A 14,510-nucleotide genomic window follows, 5' to 3' on the forward strand; every position below is an offset into this window, starting at 1 on the left:
ATTAGCTTCTGTGATGGTGGGGACCTCAGGAGGTGGCCGAGATGGATCATCCACTCTGCACTTCTGGCTGAAGATGGTTGCAAACGCTTCAGCCTTGTCTTTTGTACACATGCTGGGCTCTGCCATCATTGAGGATGGGGATGTTTATGGAGGTTGTGAGCTCCGAGAGGTCGTGAGCTCCGAGAGGTCGTGAGTTCCGAGAGGTCGAGAGGTCTGAGGAGCAGGAGGCCCGAAGGTCGGTGAGGATTTCAATTCTGATGAGTCGGGAGGTCGGCGAGTCAGTAAGGCCCTGAGGTCGGCGAGTCGGGAGGTCAGCGAGTCAGGAGGTCGGCGAATAGGTAGGCCCTGTGAGGTCGGCGAGTCGGGAGTTCAGAGACCGGGAGTTCGGAGGCCTCGGAGGTTGGTGAGGTGAGTTGGTAAGTAGCTCTCTTTTCTCTATTTCTTTTAGGTTGGGAGTTCGGAGGCCGAGAGGTTGGGAGGCCACAGAGGTCGATGAATTTGGAAGGACAGAGAGGTCAGTGAGTTGGTAAGTAGCTCTCTTTTCTCTATGTCTTTTTATGTAGATTTTAAACTAGATAAGGCTAACTAGAGGGATGGCAGTGCAGCTCATTCCTGTGGAGTACACATCCTGCGGCATGTGGGAAGTCCTGGATGCTTCACGCAGCCTAGACAACCATGTGTGCAGGAGGTGTCTCCAGCTTCAACTGCTCGAGCTCCGCATTTCGGAGCTGGATCAGCGGGTGTAGTCAATAAGGTGCATCCGCGAGGCTGAGAACTACGTGATAGCACGTTTCAGGAGGTGGTCACCCCACACCTTAAAGGCGTGCAGGTAGAGGAGAAGTGGGTGACCACCAGACGTAGCAAGTGTGCTAGGCAGGTAGCGCAGGAAACCCCCCATGAGTCCATCTCGCTTTCAAACCAATTTCACTTCTGGGGAGCGCAACCAGAGCCAATTCCAAGGCATCACGGGAGGCTCAGCTGCACAGGGAGGAGGGACGAGGAACAAAATAGCCCTAGTGATAGGGGATTCTATAGTTAGGGGAACAGGCAGGCGTTTCTGCGGCCGTAGACGTGACTCCTGAATGGTTTTGTGCCTCCCTGGTGCGAGGGTCAAGGATGTCACAGAGTGGATGCAGCGCATCCTGGTGGGGGGGGGGTTGGGGAGTGGTGAACAGCAAGAGGTCGTGGTCCATATTGGGACCAACGACATAGGTAAAATAAGGGATGAGGTCCTACAGGAAGAATTCAGGGAGCTAGGAAGAAAATTAAAGGGTAGGAGCTCAAAGGTAGTAATCACCGGGTTCCTACCTGTGCCACGTGCTAATGAGTCTAAGAATAGAAAGATAGAGAGGATGAACACGTGGCTGGAAAGTTGGTGTCGGAGTGAGGGCTTTAAATTCTTGAGGCATTGGGACCGCTTCTGGGGGAGATGGGACCTGTACAAACTGGACAGGTTGCACTTCAACAGCGCCGGGACCAATATCCTTGCAGGGAGTTTTGCTAGTGCTGTTGGGGAGAGTTTAAACTAGCTTGGCAGGGGGATGGGAACTTGAGAACGAATTCAAAAGAGCAGGAAGAAAAGCAGAAATTGGATAGCAAAAATCCAGAAAGCGAATCTGTAAGACAGAGGAAACAGGGCTTAGTATGGAGTAAAAAAGGAGGTCTTCCTGTGCTGAATGGTATATACTTTAATGCAAGGAGTATAGTGAATAAGGTGGATGAGCTAAGAGCACAGGTAGACACTTGGGAGTATGACATTATAGCCATTGTAGAAACATGGCTGAAAGAGGGGCAGGTTTGGCAGATCAATATTCCTGGATACAGGATTTTTCGACAAGATAGAGAGGAGGGTAAAAAGGGAGGGGGGGGGGGGGTTGCAGTACTGATTTAAAAAACTATTACAGATGTGAGGAGGGATGATATGTTAGAGGGATCATCAAATGAGGCCATATGGGTCAAATTGAAAAATAAAAAAGGAGCGTGTATTATCGACCCCCAAACAGTTGGAGGGAGATAAAGGGGCAAATATGTAGGCAAATTGCTGTGAAGTCCAAAAACCATAGGGTAGTAATAGTAGGGGATTTTAACTATCCAAATATTGATTGGGACAAATTTAGTGTGAAGAGTATAGAGGGTGCGGAATTCATGAAATGCATTCAAGAGAACTTTTTTAGTCCGTATGTAGCAAGCCCAACACAAGAGGGGGCGGTCTTGGATTTAGTTTTGGGGAATAAAGCTGGGCAGGTTGAAGGGGTATTAGTGGGAGAGCACTTGGGTACCATAATCCAGTCAGATTCAAGTTGGTTATGGATAAGGACAAGAATAGGCCTGGAATAAAAGTTCCAAACTGGGGAAAAGCTAATTTTGCTAAGTTAAGGAGTGATTTGGCCATGGTGGACTGGAAACAGCTACTTGTGGGTAAATCAGTGTCGGAACAGTGGGAGACATTCTAGAGCCCTCTGGATGTCTAGGGACTTACAGGGGAGGATTAAGAAAAAAAGGGACACTTATGTTATATACCAACGGCTAAATACTTTAGGATCTTTAGAGGAATATAGAAAGTTAAGGGGCAAAATTAAAAAGTATATTAGGAATGCTAAGAGAGCACGAGAAATTCTTGGCCAGTAAAATTAAGGAAAACCCTAAGATGTTCTATAAATATATTAAGAGTAAAAGGGTAACTAAAGAAAGGGTAGGGCCTATTAGAGACCATGAGGGTAATCTTTGCGCAGAGGCGGAAGATGTTGGTAGGGTTCTTAACAAATACTTTGCATCTGTTTTCACAAAGGAAAGGGGTAATGCAGATACTGCTATAGAGGAGGAGTGTGATATTCTGGGTGAAATAAATATAGTGAGAGAGGAAGTATGAAGGGATTTAACAGCTTTGAAAGTAGATAAGTCCCCAGGCCCGGATGAAATGCATCCCAGGTTGTTGAGCAAAGTAAAAGAGGAAATAGCAGAGGCCTTGATCATCATCTTCCAGTCCTCTTTGGATTTGGGCATGATGCCAGAGGATTGGAGGACTGCTAATGTGGTACCTTTGTTTAAGAAGGGAGAAAGGGATAGACCGAGTAATTACAGGCTGGTCAGCCTAACCTCAGTGGTGGGAAAATTATTGGAAAAAATCTTGAAAGACAGGATAAATCTGCATTTGGAAAGGCAAGGATTAATTAGGGACAGTCAGCACAGATTTGTTAAGGGAAGATCGTGTCTGACTAACCCAATTGAATTTTTTGAGGAGGTAACCAAGAGGGTCGATGAGGGTAGTGCGTATGATGTAGTATATATGGACTTTAGCAAAGCTTTGATAAGGTCCCACATGGTAGACTAGTCATGAAGGTTAAAGTCCATGGGATACAGGGCAAAGTCTCAAGTTGGATCCAAAATTGGCTTGGAGGTAGGAAGCAAAGGGTAATGATTGATGGATATTTTTGTGACTGGAAGGATGTTTCCAGTGGGGTTCCGCAGGGATCAGTGCTGGGACCCTTGCTTTTTGTGGTATATATCAACGATTTAGATTTGAATATAGGGAGTATGATTAAGAAGTTTGCAGATGACACTAAAATTGGCTGTGTGGTTGATAATGAAGAGGAAAGTCAAGGGCTGCAGAAGGATATCAATCTACTGGTCAGGTGGGCAGAGCAGTGGCAAATGGAATTTATTTCAGAGAAGTGTGAGGGCTAATAAGGAAAGGGTATACACATTAAGCGGTAGGCCACTTAATAGTGTAGATGAACAAAGGGACCTTGGAGTGCTTGTCCACAGATCCCTGAAAGTAGCAGGCCAGGTGGATAATTTGGTTAAGAAGGCATATGGGATGCCTGCCTTTATTGGCCGAGGCATAGAATATAAGAGCAGGGAGATTATGCTTAAATTGTATAATACTTTGGTTCAGCCACAACTGGAGTACTGCGTGCAGTTCTGGTCGCCGTATTATCAGAAGGGCGTGATTGCACTAGAGAGGGTGCAGAGGATGCTGTCTGGAATGGAGAATCTTAGTTATGAGGACAGATTGGATAGGCTGGGTTTGTTCTCATTGGAACAGAGGAGGTTGAAAGGAGATCTTGTTGAGGTGTACAAAATATTGAGGGGCCTTGACATAGTGGATAGTAAGGGTCTATTTCCATTGGTGGAGGGGTCTATTATGAGGGGGCATGCTTTGAAGGTGGTTGATGGAAGGTTTAGAGGGGTTTTGAGGGAGGGGCTTCTTTATGCAGAGGATTGCGGGGATCTGAAACTCGCTGCCTGGAAGAATGGTGGATGCAGCAACCCTCACCTAGACCTAGAGCTGGTAATTGGGATTAGACTGGATGACCTTTTGTTGGACGGAGCAGATATCATAGTATATACTGCAGGGAATAGAATACGGCTGGGGTAATCTCCTGGACTAGTTTCGATCGCCTGGATAGGTCGGGGAGGAATTTTCCCAGATTTTTTCTCCCTAAATGAGCCTGGGTTTTTCATCTGGTTTTTGTCTCTCCCAGGAGATCACATGGCTCCGGTTGGGGTGGAGTGTAGAATGTTTTAGTATAAGTGGTGTCGCAGTTGCGGTGAGGTGGACTGGTTGGGCTGGGTGCTCTTTACCTTTCGGTCATTGTTCATAGGTTTATATGTAACCTTTAAGGCTTCTGACCAAGGTCCGTGCGGCTCTTTGTCGGCCGGCATGGACACCATGGGCCGAAATGGCCTCTTCCTGCACTGTAAATTTCTATGATTCTTCCTGTTAGTTGTTTAATTGTTCCACCACCAATCACTACTGGATGTTGCAGGACTGCTGAGCTTTGATCTGATGCGTTGGTTGTGCAATCACTTAGCTCCGTCTATAACATGCTGCTTCTGCTATTTAGTATTCATCTAGTCCTCTGCTGTAGTTTCCTCAGGTTGGCATCTTATTTTTAGGTATGACTGGTGCTGCTTCTGGCATGCTCTTCTCCACTCCTCATTGAACCAGGGTTGGTCAGGCTTGATGATAATGGTAGAGTAAGGAATATGCCAGGCCAAGTGGTTACAGATTCTGGTGGAGTACAATTCTGCTGCTGCTGATGGCCTACAGCACCTCATAAATGCCCTGTTTTGAGCTGCTAGATCTGTTCTGAATCTATCTCATTTAGCACGGTGGTAATGCCACACAACATGATGGAGAGTGGTCTCAGTGTGAAGATGGGACTTTGTCTCCACAAAGACTGTGTGGTGGTCACTCTGTCTACAATACTGTCATAAACAGATGCACCTGTGACAGGTAGATTGGTGAGGACGAGATCATGTACATGTTTGTTCTCTCACCGCCTGCCACAAGCCTCAGTGCTTCTTCCAAGTGCTGTTCAACATGGAGGAGTACTGATTCATCAGCTGCATGAGGGCAGTAGGTGGTGATCAGCAGGCGGTTTCCTTGTGCACGTTTGACCTGATGCCATGTAACTTCATGGGGTGCTGATTCACTGTTGACTCCAGGGCCACTCCCTCCCATATACCACTGTGCTGCCACCTCTAGAGGGACAGGACATTCCCAGGGATGGTGATAGACGGGTCCGGGACATTGGCCGAAAGTTATAATACTGTGAGTACGACTATTTCAGGCTGTTGCTTCAATAGTCTGCTGGACAGCTCCCCCAATTTTGGCACAAGTCCCCAGATGTTAGTGAGCAGGAGTTAGTGATGGTCGACTGGGCTGGGTGTGCTTTTGTCATATCTTAATCTGATGCCTGAGTCAAAGCCGAGCGATCTCTCTGGTTTTATTCTTATGCTTATGCTTTACGTAGCAATTTAATACAACTGAGTGGCTTGTTAGGCCATTTCAGTGGGCAGGTAAAAGTCAACCACATTGCTGTAGGTCTGGAGTCACATATAGACCAAACCAGGTAAACACGGCAGATTTCCTTTCCTAAAGGACATTAATGAACCATATGTGTTTTTATAACAATCTGGTAGTTTCATGGTCGTCATTACTGATACTAGCTTTTCATTTCAAATGTATTTGATTAACGGGATTTAAATTCCCCAGCTGCTTTGGTGGGATTTGAACTCATCTCTCTGGATTATTAGTCCAGTAATATAACCACAGTGCTACTGTACCCACAACTGCATCGGTTGCACAACCATAAAGCCACCACTGCATAGCTGCCGAACCAATATAACATGACGGGCTAGAAATGTGGTGATTTTGCAACCGAGTTTTTGGTGTCATTTGATCCTTTTTGGCGAAAACCCGGTCGGCGGGAAATTTGGTGACGTTTTCGGCGGTGCTTTCCATGTACCACTGGGCAGAGGAGCGCCGCCGTACAAGACCCGAAATAGCACTTGCGCCAAAAAGGTGGCTCTTTCCGCACCCATATTCTGCGCTCAGAATACCGACAGGAAAAAAACGGTCGTAGCAGCCCTGCCAGCAGCGGTAATTATGCAGACCTGCAAAAAGGTAAGTTAAAGTTTTTACTTTTTAATTCTTTTTCAACGATTCGATAGATAAGTGTCTTGTAAAGGTTTTGTGAATTTTTTTTTTCCAATTTTTTTGGGGTGTTTTTCCCACCTCCCTAGGCCCAACTCGTAGCGGTATCGGCCTCGGACTAAAGTTGGCGAGGATCGCGGAAATCCTCATGCAACGCCAATTTTTACCGCTGCGCAAATTAAATGTTGAATTTCCGGCCCGATAGCGAAGTGGTAATGGTAATTTTAGCGCAAAAATACCGTTTTCACTGAGAACTGAATTTCTAGCTCGACATAAGCAAATCTAAGTTATCCGAATTATTAATTCAAATTTGCTAGTTAATGGTGTTAAATGACATATTTTGGCCATTCACATTCCCCTCCAATCAAAGCCAAAAAAACAATAGTCTCTTTGAATTGAACTAATCTTTGAATGTAATGATCTAAATCTATATTGAAAATGATGTCTAAACCTATTCCCCAGCACTCTTTATAAACAGTACATTGTAAATGTTTTGTGGCTACTGGAACAATATAGCTGACACTGCAATTATAATAGTTGGGATATTTCTACTATTACAGAGAAATTTAAATTTTGCCAATTTTCATTCATCTGGGAAAATAACCTACTATGGAGATAAATTGATAATTTGGATCAATGATTTCACAGAGAGATAAACTCCAATTTTTAATAATTGGTTTAATCCTGTGGATTTTGAAGGGTTTAAGAGCTTAAGCTGGTGAAGGAGAATTTGTAAATGAGCTGCCAATGCTTGAAAGCAATTCTACAGAGGAAAAGTTTAAAGCAGCAAATGGAGAAATATTTATAGTCGCAAACCAGTCTTTGATCAATATTACTGACTGAAAAAACAATATTGAAACATTCTAACCTAATTATAACGATCATATAGGAGTACCTGAGAACATACAAACATTGAAATGCGAAATGGCCAAGATGTCCATCAACAGACTCAGTGCAACCATCACCTTCATGGAAATGCGTTTAGCTCAGTCAGTTTCTCAAGAGTTATGAACAGTCACAGGTAAATCTCCAAGACAAAATTCAGTGAAATATTTCCCTATTGCGTGAAAATAATTAACATATGTTCTAGGGCACTGCTTTATTAATATCTTTATCCCATAACCCGGATTACTTTCAACAGAATGGGAATCACAGTGTTCCATAGTATTTGATCATCTAGTTCGATATTTACACGTATAACCTTCAATTCCATTCTTGATCAAATTTACAACCAACACATTTTGATATGCTTATTATGAAAGTCCATTTCATGCACCAATTTAACAATCAAAATAAATGATAGATTTCCCTCTCCTTTCTGCCCAGGATATGCTCAGTTGCCAGGCACCACAGCAGAAGGGAAAGGGGTCTTCACTCCATTTTTTTTGCCGAGGGATATCCGGGGTTCCAGTGAGGGGAGGAGGAGTGCTTACACCTGGAACAGGCCCGAGCAGGGTGCGTTCATGGAAGTGAGGCACAGTTACAAATTTTAGGTGTGCCTTAGATATTCTTTAAGGTTACTGTCATCAGTCTCTCCAACAGGTGGACCCGCATCCCTCACAATCAATCATCATGCTGTAACCTACAGGGCTATGGACCAAGAGCTGGAAAGTGGGATTAGGTCGAATAGCTCTTTGTTGGCCGGCGCAGACACGATGGGCCGAAATGGCCTCCTTCTGTGCTATAAATTTCTCTGATTCTATGATAAGAGTTTACCTTCACTGCCCAATATCTTGGTGCACAACACTGCAATGTAGGGGGTGTAACAATGAGGCCCCTTGTTACATGAACTGATTATTGTGGCCATCATGTGTGGTTCTCCAAACTTCTGAAAGATGGAATGATTAACACTTTAATGAAACATGGCCACATATGAATTGTTAAACGGCTTTGTTTTGCAGACAGCAAGTGAATGTATAGAGTAGCAATACCTGTAATAGCAAATATCACATTATTACAACTTAACTTGGGTTCAGGCCATGCCAAGTGGAGCGCACTTTAGGTGATGGAGGAGAGGAATATTGGGACCAATAATTCGAGTCTCTAGTGTAATTTGAGCCCTGCCATGATACTTGTTTCAGTTCTCTATTCATGGTTCATGTTAAGTAACCACATTAAATCTGCAGTATCTGTGCTCTTTACCACTAAAACAAATTGGTCTTGTCCCCTCTTAATCAATAAATGTCACTTGATAAATTTTGCAGTCTTGTGGAATCATCCTTATGACCTTTCTCTGAATTATCTTTAAATCATCAACATAATTTTGAAGAGAGGGTACCCAAAACTGTACACAATAGGGTACTGAGCTTTCGCCTGCTGAAAGCACATATCAGGAATTCAAGCACCTAGGGTTTGAAAAGAGGTGGCTGCAGAGATAGTGGATGCATTGGTTTTGATCTTCCAGAATTCCATAGATTCCAGAACAGTCCCCGCAGATTGGAAGGTAGCAAATGTAAACCCGTTGTTCAAGAAAGGAGGGAGAGAAAACAGGGAAGTGTAGACCAGTTAGCGTGACTGCTAGGGAAAATGCTAGAATCTATTATTAAAGATGTGTGTAATGTATGTACCTGTGAGTATGCTCACAGATTTGTAAAGCTGTTGAGTTGGGAGTGGCTTACTAGTTACGTGATGTTCACAAGACTCAACAAACCCCAGCCAGTTGGGTTCAGGGGATCGATGATGAGGCATGTGGTTGTGAGCCTGGTGGATGAACTGGTAATGTGTAGTGTGATTGTTAAACTTTTGCGAATAAACCAACTAGTTCTAATAGCAATGTATTGCTATGAATTCTTAAGCAATGAACCCATAAAGCAAATACATTACAATGTGGTAATAGGCCACTTAGAAAATCATAATATAATTAGGCAGAGCAATACAGTTTTATGAAAGGAAAATCTTGTTTGACAAATCTGTTTTTTTGAGGGTGTAACATACAGGGTAGATACAGGGGAACCAGTGGATGTAGTTTATTCGGATTTTCAGAAGGCATTCAATAAGGTGCTACTCAAGAGGTGGTTACACAAGATTATGGCTCATGGGATTGGGGGTAATACATTAGCACGGATTGAGGATTGGTTAACGGATATAAAACAGAGAGTAGGAATAAACGAGTCATTTCAGGTTGGCAGGTTGTAACTAGTCAGGTACCGCAAGGATCAGTGATTGGGCTTCAGCTATTTACAATCTGTATTAATGATTTAGATGAGGGGACTGAGTGTAATATATCCAAGATTACTGATGATACAAAGCTAGGTGAGAAAGTAAGCTGTGAGGAGAAAGCAAAAAGGCTTCAAAGGGATATAAATTGGTTAAGTGATTGGGCTAGAAGGTGACAGATGGAGCATAATGTAGGTAAATGTGAAATTATCCACTTTGGTAAAAATATAAAAGCAGAATATTTTTTTAAAAGGCAAAATACTAGTAAATGTTAGTATTCAGAGATTTAAGTGTTCTTGTACACAAATCACAGAAAGGTAACTTGCAGGTATAGCAAGAAATTAGGAAAGCAAATGGTATGTTACCTTTATTGTAAGGTGGTTGGAGTATAAGAGTAAGGAAGTCTTGCTGCAATTATATAGGACTTTGGTGAGACCACATCTGGAGTATTGTGTACAGCTTTGGTCTCCTTACCAAAGGAAATATATACGTGCCTTAGAGGGGGAGTTTGCAACAAAAGCTCACTAGATTGATTCCACTGTTCCAATGAAGCTCAACGCAAGCTCGAGGAACAGCACCTCATCTTTCGTTTAGGCATTTTACAGCCTTCTGGACTCAACATCGAGTTCAACAATTTCAGAACATAACCTCTGACCATCTTTGGCTCCCTTTCACCAACCCCGCCCCCCCCCCCCCACCCCACCATCTTATGTTCTTTTTCTTCTTTTTTTTTCTCTTTGTCTCTAATGGCAGCTGGTCATTACTCCGCCATTCACACCCTATCCAGTTTAACCTTTTTCTAACTTCTGTCATTACTATTTCAATTCGGCCCATCATCCCTTTTGTCTCTCTAATCTCTCCTGCCTTCCACCCTATCACAGACCTTCCCTTTTGTTCTTTCTTACCCTTCCCCTTTCAATGCTTAAGAATGTGTTCTTTTCGAAAATTCAGCAGTTCTGACGAAGGGTCATCGACCCAAGACGTTAACTTTGTTTTTCTCTCCACAGATGCTGCCTGACCCACTGAGCTTTCCACCATTAGTATTCCATCACTCGATTATCTGACCACCTGAATCCTTGTTCTTTTTTCTCATTTTTAAAACTTAATTGCAATAACTTTAAAATTTAGAGAGACAGTGTACGACTAAGTCATGTACAAATTTATGAAATTGAGTATTTTGGATTACTGATTTGAGCTAGTTATAATGATCTGTAGTTTGATACCTCTGCAAGTTGATGGTTCTTCTGAGAAAATGGTTCTTTTGTGCTGCTAATAATGTGAGTTTTGCAATTACTCAGACTTCTGGCACAGTGTTATCTGAGCCCTTTATGTTTTTTCTTCTCAACTTTAACTGTGTACATAACCCAATCACACATGTTATTATCCAGTATGCATGGAGTGTACAGATAGTCACTGAACCTGGGCTCTATTGTTTCAGTACAAAAGATCAGTAGAAATTTGTGTTATTAGTGAAATTGACTTCCTGCTCCCAAGTGTCAAGTTGCTTATCCTGAGCTTCAGCTATCACAAAAACCCTTGGAGCAGGAGATCCTTTGTTCCCAATGTTTCAATTCAAAAAAAATTGTAGATTCAACATTTACCCTTGACAATGTTTGGATCAAATTGCATGAATGTATTCAAATCTCTACTCCCTTTCATTCGCTATACTTACCAAAGCTCTGACCTAGATCGAAGATCCTCACAATCAATAAGCTTTGAGTCAAACAATGTCCATGGTATTGATCTACATTTATTGAGAAATCTGAATTCTTTCACAAAATATTTTATTTGTTATCAGATAGCTATTCTCTTTAGATTACACAGTCCATGTGAACAGAAAATTCAAATCCCTAGCCATTTTAGTGGTCCAAATGTGGTCATATAATTGGGCATTGTTATAATGAAGGAGTCACATAGTTGGTAGCAAACAAATATTATAAAATTCATACAGCATTGAATTGTTTAATAATATTGAAGCTACAAAGGGTTGAAATTCCTCTGTGTATGTTAATAATGTGTTGAAACAGTGCTTTTTTTAAAGCACTATAACAAGTTAATTGAAATGTAGTAGTTTGAATGTCGTCAGAATGCATGCACAACAGATCAGCCAATCTGAATGCAGCTGCAATAATGTTGCTGAGTCATTCATTAAGTGCCACATGAGGCATAAAAGTTGCGTGTCATGGTAACTTTCACTGCCACTGATAGCAGAGTGAAGATGGTGGACTGTGCCTGAAATTCCTTTTCTATCAAATGGAAGAGATCAGTGACAGCTTCCATGCTAACTTGTAGTCTCTTTGGACATTGATCCTCCATGAAGCACCAAGTGTATGGGGCATTGTTGAGCCCTGGTGGTCTGCCTCCTATGTCTCCTAATCTCCTGGGCTGATCTTTCCTTGTCCTGTTGCTTCTCCTTATCCAACACATCTGCCAATGGAGCACTGTAGGCTGCACCCATGCTGTTGCACAGTTAAACAATTCCTCCATCAGTAGTTACGTGGCTGTTATATTCACCACCTGGATTTTGCTACTCTAGTGTTAGCTTTCAATGGGTGTAATACAAGCAATCTTTGTCAGTAGGCTATTACTGTGGAATTTTTCAAAAGGTTCCCTAAATTAACACACAAATCATAAATCACCCTGGGAATTGCTGTTATTATTTGTTATGCAAAAGAGGAATTTTGAGAAACAATGCAGATGAATGCTCTATTAGCATAAAATCAAGAAATTATTCAATGTTAATACTCAATTTGTGTGTTGGATAAATGTATTAACAGAGGAATTCCCCTCCCAGGTAGCGGAACAGGCTAACTATGGTTACTGACACTGATGCGCATCAAGTAGTTATTTTTTCTGCTGAGTTACATAGCGCATCCTGCAGCAAAAGGAGTAGCTGTTTATCAAAGTGATAAACATGTCTTTCATTCATCCTGGCTACAATTCTGCTCTCCAAAAGGCTAAGGCTTTCCAGAAGTCACTTATTTTTGGCCACCAGGCAGACATTAAGCTATTTTGAACCATCTGTGCTTCAAATGAGCTTCACTTAATGGATCTTCCCTAGGCAGGTCAGTATAATAAATTAACACTTGCATGAATGCTTGAGCAAATAGGCATGTCATGGAAACATTTAGGCTGCACTCTGCAAGCAAGGGTTTTTGATGAATGAGGAATGTCCTGTTTCTTTGGTCAATTTAAGCATGCTGGTAAGGTTTATGTTTAATCACAACAGATGCCATCATTTTTTTAAAAAAGGAGCGTTGGTGACATTGGCCCAGAAATTTCTCTCGAGGTCTTCCCGTGGGCAAAGCACTAAAGAATGGACATAAAATGCGCATTTACCTGAAGCTGCTAGGCCCGCTTGAGATCCTAGTCCAGAGGCCTCTCGTGACTGCGCGTCGCAGCGCATTCACGTTGGGACGTCCACAGGAGTCACGTGGGCCTGGACACCCAATCACAGGTAAATATTTTCTCATTCATAGTAACAGGAGATTCCTAAAGTCCGAATCTATTACTATGAATGGGAAAGACTCCCAAAACACACAAACACTACATAAAACATTTAAAAAACACCTCACATAAATACATAATAGAAATTAAAGTTGTTATAAATGTTTTTTAAAGAAAAAAAATTTGCCGATTTTTAAAAAAAGTTTTAATTCCGGTTAAAAATAAATGTAATGTATTGGGCAGGGCTTTTAAAAATATGTGCTTTTAAATTTTTTTTTAATGTTTTAAGTGTGTTTTAAAATTCTATTGTGTGTAAAAGCTATGGGCCTGCTTTTATCGGGTGCAAGTGTTTTGAGGACATTTGCTGGGCAAGATGTGTGTAAATCCCGCAATCTTGCCCGTGCAAATGTCCTCGCTCCCGACCTGCGGATGATCCGTCGAGCTCCAGCTTGACAGATCGGAAAAGCCGGTTTTCAGCGCATGCGCATTGCGCACCAAAAGCCGGCTTTTCCGAGCCTTCCTGGGTTCGTAGAACCTTTGTACGGGCCCGGGACGTCAGAATTTCTGGGCCATTAACTTCAACAAAGATTGAAAAAGGCTGCAAATGGAATCCTCTAGAAGTGTCGTTCGAACAAATAAGATGACTAATTTTAACAAGAGAGTTGGTGAAGCAAATAGAGCACACGTTCAGCTTCAGTAAGCTATGGCCATAATTAGAGTGTTTTGTATTTGTTTGTATATTACATTGGTTATGCCAGGTGTTCCAACATCTCACGTGTTGCCGTCGTTGTTCCAGCAGTTCAGAATTGCTTATAATTTTAGAAATGCATGGGGTCATATTTTCTTAAATTGGTGAAATACCCATGTTTCATTGTGATTAACACACAGCTAATAACATCATGGGAATGTACAGCTTTGAAATTTGCTCTAAGAATGACATTTTGATAATGGTATTGAAAAGTTAGAAGCCAATCGTGATCCCTCTATAATCATATTTCAGCATTTCTAAAGCTGTTATCAAGCCACTTAATCTCTTTAAATGTTGAAAAGTTTATTAATGCATCTGTAAAGTGTGTAACTTTTGTGAAAATGGAGACAATCCTGAATAACCCATAAGAAACACAGTTTCCAGGAAGATCAGTAACAAGATAATGAACAAAAGAACCAGAGAGGAGACAAGGAGATTTTTTTACGCAGCGAGTTGTTATGATCTGGTATTCACTGCCTGAAATGATGGTAGAAGCAGATTCAGTAGTAACTTTCAAAAGGAATGTGTACTTGAAAGAAAAAATCTGCAGGGTTATGAGGAAAAAACAGGGGAGTGTGACTAATTTTGAAGAGCCAACATAGTCATGGTGGGCTGAATGGTCTCCTTCTGTGCTATATGATTCTAAGGCCATGAATTTGCTCAAACTTGTAGTTGCAGTGTTGCTTTGCTTGTTTAAGAATAGTTTAAATTAATAAG

At 42.0% G+C, this 14,510-nt stretch overlaps 1 protein-coding gene across 1 annotated transcript in view; it reads right to left on the minus strand.

Moving 5' to 3' along the window:
- LOC139277706 (chemokine-like protein TAFA-1) overlaps positions 1–13,004 on the minus strand; it is a 168,090-nt gene extending 155,086 nt beyond the window's left edge. The window contains exon 1 of the mRNA XM_070896536.1: positions 12,938–13,004. Within this exon, the coding sequence (XP_070752637.1) occupies positions 12,938–13,004 (67 nt within the window). The remainder of the gene's footprint in view (positions 1–12,937) is intronic.
- Between the last annotated feature and the right edge of the window lie 1,506 nt (positions 13,005–14,510).

Source organism: Pristiophorus japonicus, chromosome 12, assembly GCF_044704955.1.
Source record: "Pristiophorus japonicus isolate sPriJap1 chromosome 12, sPriJap1.hap1, whole genome shotgun sequence".
Lineage (NCBI taxonomy): Eukaryota > Metazoa > Chordata > Chondrichthyes > Pristiophoridae > Pristiophorus > Pristiophorus japonicus.